This window comes from Prionailurus bengalensis, chromosome D3, assembly GCF_016509475.1.
Source record: "Prionailurus bengalensis isolate Pbe53 chromosome D3, Fcat_Pben_1.1_paternal_pri, whole genome shotgun sequence".
NCBI lineage: Eukaryota > Metazoa > Chordata > Mammalia > Carnivora > Felidae > Prionailurus > Prionailurus bengalensis.
In genome coordinates, this window is record NC_057356.1 from 28,345,643 (window position 1) to 28,360,312 (window position 14,670).

Here is a 14,670-nt window from a genome sequence, read left to right on the forward strand (position 1 = left end):
ACTTGGAGAGTCTTCCAGCAGTTTATACTTTAACTGAAACTGTTAGATCACTCCACTCTTACAGATACTTTATCAACAGCCTATTATTTTTTCCTAGGAGCAGTGATTAAAGATATTACTCAGATAACCACCATTTCAAAATTTTTGACTCTGTTGATATTGTCCAATGAATACAAGCCAAGGTAGACGTTGTGTGTGTGTGTTTTTTTCTTTGTTTCTAGGCAAGCCAATTTTTTCAGTTGATATTCACCCTGACGGGACCAAGTTCGCAACTGGAGGACAAGGTACGTTCACAGAGTAACAGAGGGAGTACTCAGCCCTGACACCTTACTCTGCTTCTCCTGGTTGTCCACTGAGCTGAAAAAAGAACACTTCTGTTTTTCAGTATGGATAAGATTCCATTTAAAATGTATAATTATAATCTATTATCTGAATAGGTTAAATAAAAATTCTTTTTTGGCTCCAGTGTGCTTGCTCTGTATAAATACTTTGGTAGTGGGTGTATCTTTTTAATTCCTATTCATTGGGCTAATATTAAAATCAGTTTGCGTTCCCAAGCCCCAACTTATTGAACACGGAGAGTGGCAGGTGGTCCCGAGGGTAGAGCCCCAGTCCCAGAGGCTAAGGTTGGTTCCTCATCTTTGTTCTGGCCACACTTGCTCATCTGAAAAGGAGGAGGAGGTGACTGAACTATGGAGGTAGTCGTGTAGTTATTAGGCCCATTTTCTGGGTTCAGAGGAATTTGGCTGAGTTAGAGAACAAGTATGCTGTAGGCAAGTAAAATGCCCATGCCATTTGAAAATACGGTCCATAGCGTTGTCAGTGTACTACATCCAGTGTTGCGGTGTCACAATAATAGCCCTGCTTAGAAAGACAGTCATTTATCAGGCCACTACACCAAGATATATATATGGTGGCATAAAATAGCATTCCCAGAGCCCAGTCCCTGGTAGCTTCACCCCAGAGCAGTGTCTTTCTCTGGCCAGCAACTCCCTGGATAAGAGTGCTTCTGTGAGTTCCAGGTCCTCAGGCTGGGTGCTGCAGAATGGGCTGTCTATAGACTTCCTGCTGCAGGGGTATGCAGGGAGGTCTTGATTTCCTTCCTGCATGCTGTGGGCTGCACCCAGAAGGTGCCCATGATGTCACCTACGGCCACTGGACTAAGCTGAGGGACTGGGTTTTTTCCTCATCCATAAGAAGAGGCATACCTTCCCACCCTTCTCAATAGAGTAAGGTCAAGAAGAGCTGTTTAGGAAATATTTTTACATAGTGGCCAATAGGCAGTTTCAGGTATGCCTTATGGTAATTCTTATCTGTCCATTAGTAGGCATTTAGTGGTTTTTACTCCTCTAAACTAGTTCAGTGAGGGGCTAGACTTTTCATTAGGTATCAGTAATGGAAAGCTTAGAAAGAAAAATCATTGCCAAGATGCACACATAAATTTTTTAGCAGAATACTGTATCACTTTATTACACTAGAACAGTAAATGCCCTCTTTCAGTTGATCTCCCATCTGCAGGTGAAAGCAAAGGGCAGATAAGGTAATGAACCTTTTTTCCTATGTTCAGGGCACATTTCATTCAGCCATGGAACCAGGCAACATCTGGAAAGGGACCGAAGTACCAACAGGGATGTGCTGCTATCCTTGGGTCCTGAAAGGGTCCTGGGACATCAACTTTTCCAGCTCTTCATCTTACAGATGAGGAATCTGGGTCTTGGGCCTGGATGAGGACCTTCTGGGAGTCTGGAGAGATCTGTGTTAGAGGCCAGACCAGACCTCAGTGCCCTCCTGTTTTTTAGTGCAGAGTTCTTTTCAAAGTCAGGTTGGCCTCAGCCTACTACTAAATCCACATCGGTTTTGATCCCCATAAACACTTGTTTTCTTCATCTTTTCCATATATTAGTAATGCAAATTTAGTCTCCTCCAATCTAGTCCATTATGGTTTATGAAAGCTAAATGAGGACTGTGTCTCAGAGTTAATATCAAATTTCTACTTATTGCACATTGAATTATTTTTGCTCCTTCATTCCAGGACAGGATTCTGGGAAGGTTGTGATCTGGAATATGTCTCCAGTCCTCCAGGAGGATGACGAGAAGGATGAAAATATTCCCAAGATGCTTTGCCAGATGGACAATCACTTAGGTATTACAGAGTGGCCCTTTGCAGGCTTTGCGTGTTGGCAGAGTGCCCAAGGTTAGCACATGTGTTTGTAATTAGAAAGATAAGGCCCCGTGCGGCGGTAACTCCCCTCGGCCTGCTGTCTGAAGGCACAGATGTTGGCTGCACACCTGGGTGAGTTATTCGGCAGAAGACTCGGCCCGCCCACAGAACCATCTTTGGACAGTCTGCAGGTACCTCTGGTGATTTCCTGCTCATGAGTCGTTACTGCCTGATACCATGGGGCTTTGGGGCCAGCGACCTGGAAGCAGTAGGGTTCTGGGGAAGGGTGTATTAAAGACAACTCACCAAAATGTCTCAAGATTGCCACTGTGTCACTCTGAGGCCCTCTGCCAGGACCCTTTTGTTGGTCAGACAGTGTTGTGGTTTCCTTTCCTACATTTAGCACCTTAGTTTCCTGCCTCTGAGCAACAGGGTGACTGTATCTGGCTCTGGTTTCCAACCTAGTTGCCTCCCCGGAGATGCTCCGTTAACAGTTATGTCCTCCCTTCCTTGACTCTGTGTGTTCTTGCTCTCCCATCTGTCTCTCAGTGCCCTCCGACGTGGAGTACAAGTCACAGGCAAGCCGTTTGTGGGCTACAACTTGGATAGTGTCCCTTGTATTGCAGGGCTCCCAAAGGCCCAGCTGTGAGTTGCTCTAACCCATCAGGGGCCAAGGAGGCATTTCTGCTGGTCTTAATTTATAAGTGCAGAACCAGTCAACCTGCAGTGCTGACAAGTTTGGAAAATCCAAATTTAAAAGGGCTACAGATGGGATGAAGTCAGAGATTTATGCTCTAACAGGCTGCTCCCCTGAAAGTTTTGGGAAGGGCATCTCAGCCTTTTTAGTACTTGCCCTCATTTTAAGAATTCTCCCTGCTAAGAAACATATCTCATCATGAGACAGCCCTTTTGAAATAATGAGATTTAGTTATCAATTTTCATGGAAACTTACCTTCTCCTATTGACTGTTTGATCCAGCACTAACACTTCTCAGGTTGTGCAGAGTGTCGCCCTCCAAACTCTGTCCTGGTCATTTGTTATTACAACACAAGTAGAATAGTATTTGAACTGGATTGTTCTTCTGGGGCTTACCCACAGTGGATGCCTTGAATAGTTGAGACAGAGTAGGTTTTATAAACCCTTTGCATCTTGCCAGACTTTGCATAAAGCAAATGGGCGTGACTATTGGATTTTCATCACCCTATTTTTTTTTCTTCCCAGCATGTGTGAACTGTGTGCGGTGGTCAAACAGTGGGATGTATTTAGCTTCTGGGGGAGATGACAAACTGATTATGGTGTGGAAACGGGCTACGTAAGCATCATTTTCCTTTCTTCACATTTTATTTTTAGAAGCTTCTTGGCTGGTCTTAATCACAGTCACCTTTTCCCACTCTGGCACTGAAGTCCATAGAGCTCCAACTTCCTGAGTAGCAGGAAGACACGTAGGCCAGGAGTAGCTGGAGCCTGACCAGGGTGTCAGGAGGCCACCTACCTGCCTGGAGACCTGCTCAGTCACCCCCTTACAGGGCTGCAGAGTTTCTACCTGAAAAGCTCATCCTGTCCATTGCTGATGTTGGTGGTTTTGTTTGTTTTGTTTTCCAAATGAAATTTTCCAACATACAACATAGGTAAACATCAAGGTGCTCTGATGGAATTTGGGGGAGGGGACCCAGAGCCCACCCTCTTTGCCATTCACCTCATTCTCTGTCAGCCTCACCCTGGGATAGTAAGGAGTACCCCTTCAAAGTCCTGCTCTGTACCCACAATGAACTAACCATCACCTAGAAAACATTTTCTTTAAACCTAGACTGAGTCTCTCAGGGTGGGTCCTGGGACTCTGTTTCATAACCAGCTCCCCAGGTAACTCTGGGGGCTAGTCAGACTAGGGAACCAGACCCTAGCCCACTGCCTAGCCAAAGTGGCCCCATGGACATGGCCATGAGAGCAAAGGCATGCTGTCTCCTTTGGTCCACTCGGTGAACTTTTTCTGTGGGTCTATAAGAGTTCTATGGGAGCAAAGAATGTTAACAGAGGCTCTGTGCATCAATGGTGTTAACACCACCTTCATGGGGACCCACCCAACTGCTCACATGGCAGGAGCTATGAGTGCTTTCCAAGAGGGCTTTAAAAAGACTGTTGGTTTTGCTGCTTTAGTCAACATAAATAACATATTTAGTATATAATTTGGAAATCTGAAAAAAATATATAAAAGAAAATCACCATCCCACCACCCGAAGAAAGCCAAAGTTAATATTTTGGTATTTTTTGTGTGTCTTAACCATTTTCCACGCATAGATGATACCCATGTTACATGTATTCTTTTTCTTTACATACTGATATCTAGCATATTGTATAAGATGTCCTGTGGCCTGCTTCTTTCACTTAATTATATATGGTGAACATTTCACCATGCAGTGGATAGTCTTTTACCACAAGATTTGTGATGGCTATTTGGTATTTCATAAAGTGCATGGAACATAACTTACCTAATCAGCCTCTATTGTTCACCAATTCAATGCTTTCCAGCCGTTGTCTGGTTTTGCTTTGTTCTGTCTGCCATGATAAGCTGTGCTGCAGTGAGCATCTCTGTGCAGTGCCTAGAGCATGCCTGGAGTGCCTTTCTGACTCCTCTTTCACACAGGTACATCGGCCCCAGCACTGTGTTCGGCTCCAGTGGTAAGCTTGCCAACGTGGAGCAGTGGCGATGTGTCTCTATCCTCCGGAGTCACTCAGGCGGTGAGTGGGGCTGCCTGTTGGGGTGGGCGGCCCTGGCAGCTGTCTGAAATCAGCAGCAGCACCTCCACGGCCCCCGTGGACTGTTTTGGTCCTTAAAGCAGCCTTGCGTCTGGGCCGTCCCTCCCCATCACCATCGGTCACACCCAGCCTGTCCCTCAAGGTCTGTGCAGTTACCATCCCCACTGCCTGCCTCCAGCTGCATTCAGTGCCCCCACTCCTGCCCTCATGGGGTATATGTTTATATCTTCAATGTAGAATCCCCACGTTCTGCTGTTTTTCCTGGTGAACTGAATCACTACCTTCATCAGTGGATCACTAAGTCTGTAAGCACACTTTATTTATTCCACAGAAACGAGCACACATAAAAAGGGGCTCAAGGAAAAGTTTTTCACTTGACCTTGAGTAATTTCGCAAAATGTTTAATAGATTTGGAATGGAAAGGGACAGATTTGGACTGAAGAGAAAGAAGGGCGGTCAATAGCTGTCATAAGCCATGTGCTGTACACTCAGATGCCAGGGATACTAGAGGGACTATACCTCAGAATAGAAGCCTGTGGTCTTGCCCAAGAATGGCCTGAAGTGTTTTCCTAGTCAGGGTGACAGCAGAAGCCAGAAAGGCCTGACGTGCATGGTGGGTTGGCAGCATTTCACCACTGCTAGATCTTTACATACAAGGCAAGGGAGCAGCACAGAGTGGGGCTGGCTGAGTATCAAGGACCAGGACACAGATGGTTCTTGCTCCCTGTTAATGAAGGTGGCCTTTATCGTGGAAGAGACAGGAGCCATTAAAAGCTTTGAGGTATAAGAGGGGGATCATTCTGACAGGTATAGAGAAGAGCCTGTTTTAGTGGTTCAGATGAAAACTGCAAGGGCCTGAACCAGGCCTGGGATAATTGGGATAGAGAGGGAGAATGACTTGGGAAATTCTTAAGACAAAGCAAGTGAGGGACGAAGGAGATTCCTAGCTGGTGCCTACATTGCCAGTGGTGTCCTCTCTCAGGCCATAATGATAGTGGGCTTACAGGGATGGACACCAGTTCAGTGTGGTATATGCTGAGTTTGGGGAGCGGGGATGGGGAAGAATGTCACAAGACCCATTGGAATTGAGCCTGGAGCCCTGGGAGAAGATGGGACAAGAGTGAGAGGTTTGGAAGGCATCAGCTATAATCTGCTGACAGAATATGCTCTGCAAATACTCTACAGACATGTTAAAGGTGAACAGACTTACCTCTAGGTGACCATAGATTAATTCTACATTTTTGAAAACTGACAGAGTAGCGTTGTGTAATTGTTGATAGCCATAAAAACGTGTAACTTAACCTCACTTATTCACAGTTGCTCACAGCAAGGTCTATCTAGTTGGGCTCCTCTGGAACTTGGAGAAAGTGTCCATGTAGGTGTTCAAGTGTGGGGTAAGGCCTCAATGAGACCTTTGATGGGTTTCCTAACCTGAGACTTGGGCTGAGCCATAACCTCGACTTCTCTCCAGGGCTCTCCTTTACCAGGCAAGTAGGGTTGCCCAGTTTCAGCAGGGTTACCCACTGCTTATTCAGTGGTCCTGATAGCAGCGGTGGGCAGAACTGTTGGAAGAAGAAAAATCAGTGGGAAAGCAGAAATAAATAGAAAACACTGGGTTTTAAAAGCAAAGCGTGAAAAACATACACTTGGCATACTTAATAGGGGGAGAGGAAGAAAAGACCTAGATGAAATTAGAAGTAAAGGGTCTAGAAAAACATTTAACCTAGAGGGAAAAAAATCATCAGAGTACAGCATAATGTTTTTTAAACTAAAAAAATAAAATAAAATTCCAAAAAATATAATCTAGAAAATGCAAGTTTTCAGAATTGATACCATAAGGTTAAGGGAAACTTCTTAAAGTAGTTAACCAATGAAGAAGTTGGAGTCATCAGAAATGACTCCTAATACTAAATCATTTGTTGACTTGTTGATGCATTGTTTCAAGCTTTTAAGAAAAATTATTCCAAAATGTAGAAATATTTATTCTTCAAAGGAAGCTATAACTCTGGGTTTCTAAAACTTAAAAGAACACACACACACACACACACACACACGCACAAAGCATAGATGAATATGAAAAAAGATAGAAAAATAAGAAACATAATGCAGGTGAATTTGGTAACTTTGGAAGAATTTTGTGTAAAAGTAATCTATTACTCTTTTTTTTTTTTTTGACAAGTACTGAAGGCCTTTATTGTACTAGATCCTTTTCTATTCATAATCTTAGATTTCTTTTTTTTTTTAATGAAATTTATTGACAAATTGGTTTCCATACAACACCAAGTGCTCATCCCAAAAGGTGCCCTCCTCAATACCCATCACCCACCCTCTCCTCCCTCCCACCCCCCATCAACCCTCAGTTTATTCTCAGTTTTAACAGTCTCTTATGCTTTGGCTCTCTCCCATTCTAACCTCTTTTTTTTTTTTCCTTCCCCTCCCCCATGGGTTCCTGTTAAGTTTCTCAGGATCCACATAAGAGTGAAACCATATGGTATCTGTCTTTCTCTGTATGGCTTATTTCACTTAGCATCACACTCTCCAGTTCCATCCACATTGCTACAAAAGGCCATATTTCATTTTTTTCTCATTGCCATGTAATATTCCATTGTGTATATAAACCACAATTTCTTTATCCATTCATCAGTTGATGGACATTTAGGCTCTTTCCATAATTTGGCTTTTGTTGAGAGTGCTGCTATGAACATTGGGGTACGAGTGGCCCTATGCATCAGTACTCCTGTATCCCCTGGATAAATTCCTAGCAATGCTATTGCTGGGTCATAGGGTAGGTCTATTTTTAATTTTCTGAGGAACCTCCACACTGCTTTCCAGAGCGGCTGCACCAATTTGCATTCCCACCAACAGTGCAAGAGGGTTCCCGTTTCTCCACATCCTCTCCAGCATCTATAGTCTCCTGATTTGTTCATTTTGGCCACTCTGACTGGTGTGAGGTGATACCTGAGTGTGGTTTTGATTTGTATTTCCCTGATAAGGAACGACGCTGAACATCTTTTCATGTGCCTGTTGGCCATCCGGATGTCTTCTTTAGAGAAGTGTCTATTCATGTTTTCTGCCCATTTCTTCACTGGGTTATTTGTTTTTCGGGTGTGGAGTTTGGTGAGCTCTTTATAGATTTTGGATACTAGCCCTTTGTCCGATATGTCATTTGCGAATATCTTTTCCCATTCCGTTGGTTGCCTTTTAGTTTTGTTGGTTGTTTCCTTGGCTGTGCAGAAGCTTTTGATCTTCATAAGGTCCCAGTAATTCACTTTTGCTTTTAATTCCCTTGCCTTTGGGGATGTGTCGAGTAAGAGATTGCTACGGCTGAGGTCAGAGAGGTCTTTTCCTGCTTTCTCCTCTAAGGTTTTGATGGTTTCCTGTCTCACATTTAGGTCCTTTATCCATTTTGAGTTTATTTTTGTGAATGGTGTGAGAAAGTGGTCTAGTTTCAACCTTCTGCATGTTGCTGTCCAGTTCTCCCAGCACCATTTGTTAAAGAGGCTGTCTTTTTTCCATTGGATGTTCTTTCCTGCTTTGTCAAAGATGAGTTGGCCATACGTTTGTGGGTCTAGTTCTGGGGTTTCTATTCTATTCCATTGGTCTATGTGTCTGTTTTTGTGCCAAGTAATCTATTACTCTTAACAACATACTAGGAGGTTAAATAAGAAAAGATAGTTGGGGAACCTGGCTGGCTCAGTCAGTAGAGCATGCGACTCTTAATCTCAAGGTTATGAGTTCAAGCCTCACATTGAGCATGGAGCCTACTTTTAAAAAGACAGTCTTCTTAGGAGGTATTCTGAAAGGAATATCAGATAATTCAGCATCAATTTCTAAAAAATGTTTTTAAAATGGCCATAGGAAGTTATTTCCTTAACCTGAAAGTGTCCTATGTCTTTTTCAAACCAATGGCAAATATTATAACTCACAGTTGTTAGAACTTAAAAAACATTGAAAAGTACTTAGGACTAATAAAAACGAGTCATTGGATTGGTCTTCTATAAGAAAAAACTTTAAAAAATTTTTTTTTAACGCTTATTTATTTTTGAGAGACAGAGCACGAGCAGGGGAGGGGCAGAGAAAGAGGGAGACACAGAATCCGAAGCAGGCTCCAGGCTCTGAGCTGTCAGCACAGAGCCCGACACGGGACTCGAACTCACGAACCCTGAGATCATGACCTGAGCCGAAGTCAGACACTTAACCAACTGAGCTATCCAGGCTCCCCAAGAAAATTGTTAATTATTCATCTTTCATTAGTAATAGCAAATTAGAATATCTAATTATAAAAAGAGAACTCTTATACAGCAGGAACAAAAGTTGTAAATACCCAGAAATAATCTTACCAAGAAATATATGAGGTCTGTAAGACTTCAACTACAAACCTTTTTTGAGAGAGATAAAAATGACCACTTGATAAATGGAAAAACTGGATAAAATAAAGACACAATTTTTTCCTAAATTCTTTTAACAAATATTTATTGAGCACCCAGTATGTTCTGAGTACTGTTCAACCCTCAGAGAGTTTACATTCTTTTAAAAGAGACAGACAATAAACTATTCATGTCAGAAACTAGAAGTTAAGTGCTGGGGAACAAAATAAGGCGAAGTTCTCAAGGAGGCCTCACTGAGAAGGTGACATGCAAAGGGAGACCAGGTAGAGGTTAAGGGACAACTGTGTGCACATGCAAAGAACTTACCAAGCTAAAGGAATAGCCAGGGCAACAGCCTTGGAGTGTGGATGTGTGCTTGGTGTATTCAGAGAACTAGGACACAAGGAGTGAACAGGGGAGGGAAGCAGGGACAGGCCTTCTAGGCCTCTAGGAGGAGCTCTTCTTTGAGTGAGATGGGAAGGCTCAGTAGGGCTTTGAGCAGAGAAGCAAGGCCTGTGGCAGCTCCATGGACTATGGACGGCACTAGAAAGACCACTGATGAGGCTGCTCACATAATCTTGGTGAGAGACGGTGGACCTGGGTTGTGGCAGTGGAAGTCACAAGGAGCAGTAGTCAGAGGCAGAGTTCCTGGTGGATGGGATGTAGGGTATGTGAGATAAGCAAAGGAATCAGGATGGCTTCCTTGACTGTGGCCTGGAAGGTGGTAAGGATGCATATGCCATCACCTGATGGAAAGTGTGTAGGTGGGACAGAAATGTTTGCTGGGGGAAATGTTTAGAAATGCTTTGGGGCATGTTTGGTTTGCATTGTCTAGCAGGGGTGTAAGTGTCCTGCTGCATAGGCATTTTGATATGTGAAAGTTGAGTACAGGGGAGAAGCGTAGGTGGGACTGGAGGCCAAGGGTAGAGGTTGGGGTTTGGGGTGATGAGGAACAAGTGAAACAGGCTGAGTCGGAGAGGAGGCCAGTTTAAGACAGTGGAGAGAGCATTTGAAGGAAAAGTGATTAAGCAGTGCATCACATGTTACCTGGGGGTCAGGTAAGGATGAGGATATTGACCATTGAACTTGATGGCATGGAGGCTGCCCATGGCCTTGGCTACTGCTGTTCGTTTTGGTGTTGTTGGGTGGAAGACTCATTGGAGGATGCTCAAGAAAGACTGGGATGGGGAGGGGAGGAAATAGCTAGATTGAACCAGGCTGGGTTTTGTCAGGCACATGTGAAAACACAGGAGAAGAGCAGAGGGTTATGGTGGACTCTAATCCGAATAGGGAGACAGCAGAAGGCCCATAGCACCTGCAAGCCCTGTTGGAGTTGAGAGGGAGGGAGCTGGAAGCACTGGGTTGATGGTAGGAGTGTGGGAGGGTTGGAATGAGACCAGGGAAGAGTTGCAGTGATCTGTCAGGGAGGGTCTCTGGGCATGACTGGGAATGAGTGCCTGAGGTAGTAGAAGCCAAGGTCACTGGAGGAGGCTGTGAAGTTTAAGGATCCAAGAGCCTTGTGTCAAAACAAAACAAAAGATTATCCTCCTAGAATCAGCAAGGATGATGATGAGAGTTTCTGGAATGACATGTGACCAGAAATATAACTCTTTAAGTGCAAGAGGGTGTCAGATATATGTAGATGTGCAATGGGAAGGAGAGGGAGTGGTATAGTCTGAAGACTGAAACTCCAAAACAGGGGTTTAGGGAGAAAATTATGTCACTTTATGTGGATTTACAGCATAACTTAGCAGTGACTCTGAAGAGCATTCGGAATTATAAGGAAGGTTGTGGAAGAAAACATTCAAAGCTTCAGTGATTTAAAATGTCATGGGTTTGGGACCAAAACTTAACCAACATGGAAGTCAGGTACATGTACCTAACAACTTGACGTATTGTGAAGGAGGCATCAGTTATCAATTATGGACATTCTATCACAAGTGATAGAGTAACCATTATACAGTTTGTGGATGAGGGGAGAGTAATATAGAGCTTCACTAAGTACAGCATGCACTGAAATAAATTCCAGATATTAAAGAGAGAAACATTCTAAATAATTAAAGCAGAAGAAAACAATTGGATTGTTGCAGAAGAATTGAATATTTATCAAACCTCTAGCAGAGAGAGTATTTTTGAAGGTTAACAGGCAATAAAAGACATCACTAAGGAGAATAACAGACTTTACGTCATAAATCGCCTGCGGTGTTAGGAAGTTAAAACTGATAGAATTTGCAGCTAATGCCTGTATTATCAATAGTCTATGAAAATTGCTAAGAAAATGAAATCTCCTTTCTGGAATTCTCAGCTGACTACTTCTCTGCTCTAAGACTTAGGTACTGCAGTGAAATTCTGATGTTTACACATTTGCCCCTCCTGGCCTGGAAGCTCCTAGAGGAGGTTCCTATTCCTCATTTTTATAGGCACTACATTTGTTTGTCAGACCTGCTGCACAAAAAACCTCCCAACAGACGAGAAAGGAAGAAAATAGTCTAAGAAGACAACTTTGTTAGACAAATATGTGAAAAATCTTCACTTTCATTACTAATCAAAGTGAAGTTAAAATATAAAAATGTACTTCATAAGTTAGAAGGGAAAAATCATAACCCTCAAGCTAATAAGAGAATTTGAAATGGACATTCTGCTTATAAAAGTGTAAAGTTCTAGAGGTCTCTGGAATGCAGTCTACAGGGTTAAGAGAGTCTAGACTTAGGAAAACCTTTAGGCCTTCTACCCAGAGTCCCACTTTGCCACATCAGTCACAAGAAATAAACCAGAGTGTAGAGAGTGGCATATGGCTGTGTGTTCATTAGCATGAAAACATGGAAGCCAGTTATAGTTCATTGTTAAATGAGGTCTATTTATGGTAGTGAATGCTCTCAAAGACAAAGGATGCAGGGGCGCCTGGGTGGCTCAGTCGGTTAAGCGTCTGACTTCGGCTCAGGTCATGATCTCACGGTCTGTGAGTTCAAGCCCCACGTCGGGCTCTGTGCTGACCGCTCAGAGCCTGGAGCCTGTTTCAGATTCTGTGTCTCCCTCTGTCTCTCTGACCCTCCCCTGTTCATGCTCTGTCTCTCTCTGTCTCAAAAATAAATAAATGTTAAAAAAAAAATTTTCTTTTTAAATAAATTTTAAAAAGACAAAGGATGCAGAGCAAAACAGGAGAAGCCCTCAGGATCACATAGGCTATTAGAATACTAAATGCATGGGGTGGCTGGGTGGCTCAGTCAGTTAAACATCTGACTCTTGATTTCAGCTCAGGTAATGATCTCACAGTTCAGGAGATTGAACCCCTCATCGGGCTCTGCTGTGACAGCGTGGAGCTTGGTTGGGATTCCTTCTCCCTCCCTCCCTCCCTCCCTCCCTCCCTCCCTCCCTCCCTCCCTCCCCCTTCTCATACACACTCTCTTCCTCTCTCAAAATAAACATTTTTTTAATTAAAAAGAATACTAAGTGCAGCACACTAGTGTGTATGCTGTGTGAAATACCAAGTACAATACCATGTGGGAAAAAATGCATTAAGCTGTCCCTGAAGATTTTTTTTAAAAATAGAAAAAAACAAAATAGAACTTATGAATATTTTGCTTACACATTTAAAAAAGTCCTGTGAGGAGAGGACTAGAAAGCTGTTAACTTGGTGCCGTGTTTCTGTTTCTTCATCTCTCATCAGCCATTCTCATACCTAGCACTGCACCAGGCACAGAGGTTAGAAAAAAGTCACACCTGGATGACGAGATGGGCCTGGTCATTGTCACTGTCACAGCTGATCTATATCAATGCCTTGGTGTGTGCCTGGCACCGTGCTACAGCACTTTTTCACATTTAATCCCTGTAATAACCCTCTGAGCTTAGTTTTTTGTTTTTTTTTTTAATCTGCATTTTACACATGAGAAAACTGAGTCACAAAAGAAGTGAATATGAATAATTGTGTTTGGGGGCTCTGTAGGGGAGGGATGCTCTGGCAGGATCTTGGAGATGAGGTCTGGTTCGTGCGAAGGGCCTGAAGATGGTCCCACTCATTTGGTACCTATTGAGCGCTGTGTGCCAGACATTCTGCCAGGTGCTGTACCTGTAGTGCTCAAAGGGCTCTCAGGCCCAATTGGGATCAGAGAAGCAAGCTTAGTGAGCCTGAGGCCACAGACCCAGCAGGTGTCAGAGCCAGGGTTCTACGTAGCCCCAACCTCTCAGCTATGATCCTCAGTTGCCTCATCTGTCAAAGGGGTGATTGAGGTCACTTGGATGCTTCAAATGTCATGACCAATTCAAAAACATTAGTGGGGAAGTTTTGCAGATTGGTTTTTAAGAAATAGTCTAGTTATGATCTCAAGTTTCCTCAGACATGGAATGCTAGGGGTACGGGCCCACTTGGCAGACAGGCGTTGCTGAGTAACCCCCTAGCCAAGTCTGTGCACCAGGTAAGAGACTCACTACCAGCCCTCTGTCTTCCAGATGTAATGGATGTAGCATGGTCTCCCCATGATGCCTGGCTGGCCTCGTGCAGCGTGGATAACACTGTCGTCATCTGGAACGCTGTGAAGTTCCCAGGTCTGGGCCTCTGACTGGGTGGTGGCAGAAATGGGCCGCTCATCTGGAGCAGCGTGGGCTCTTGGTCTCCTTAGGCTGGTGGCAACAAGTGTCTCATAGTGGATGAGGATTCACATTGTCTTGTCAGAGACTCCATTCTTTTGTTCTGCATCATTGACATTTGTTTAAGGTTTTAAAAGAGGTTTATGTTAAAGAAAATTATAAATGAGTGTTAGCATGGATGTGCTGCAGATCATGAGGCTGATAGGATGGCATCGCATGTACTTGGGCACCTGGCACCCGCACATACACATATGCCCTTGAGGGTATGGCTTCCCGCCACTGGGGTCCGGCCTTCGCTCAGTTGCCATCTACTCTCTGAAGCCTTTGAGCACATACAGGCTAACAAATCCAGTTTTGCAAAAGATTGTTTTTCTTATTAATGTGTTTAAAGTCACAACAGATGGCATAACCTGGCATATCACTGCAGATTAAAACTGGTAAGATACATATCCTCTTTCTGCTAGTATCTGGAATATGTTTTCTTCATGGGCTAAGAAGCATCCCCCGTGACCTTGATCCAAGTCATTTTCTCTCTTTATAAGCCACCAAGATGTATAGGTCCATTTTCATCCTGGTCATGGAGTGCTGGAGTAGTATTTAGATTATAGATCCCTAGGATGTGCCGTCCCACACACCTTTGTCTCAGTGATGACTTACAAAGGACTTTTAGCACGGTGCCCTTTCCCCTGAGCTGTCAGGCCAGCTCCTTATGGGGGAGCTGCCAGGGAGGTTCACATCAGAAATGCTGATGTCAGAGCCCAGGTGGGCATGACCTTCTGTTCAGAAAGGGAAACCACTGGCAGA

General features: G+C 43.8%; 1 protein-coding gene across 4 annotated transcripts in view; it reads left to right on the forward strand.

Moving 5' to 3' along the window:
* LOC122470460 (protein HIRA) overlaps positions 1-14,670 on the forward strand; it is a 94,521-nt gene that overhangs the window by 21,100 nt on the left and 58,751 nt on the right. For 2 of the 4 annotated variants that reach the window (XM_043558089.1, XM_043558086.1), the window contains exons 2-6: positions 222-284; positions 2,033-2,143; positions 3,383-3,473; positions 4,803-4,897; positions 13,729-13,824. In XM_043558089.1, coding sequence (XP_043414024.1) covers positions 222-284; positions 2,033-2,143; positions 3,383-3,473; positions 4,803-4,897; positions 13,729-13,824 — 456 coding nt within the window. The other 2 variants (XM_043558087.1, XM_043558090.1) reach the window with 2 other exon arrangements.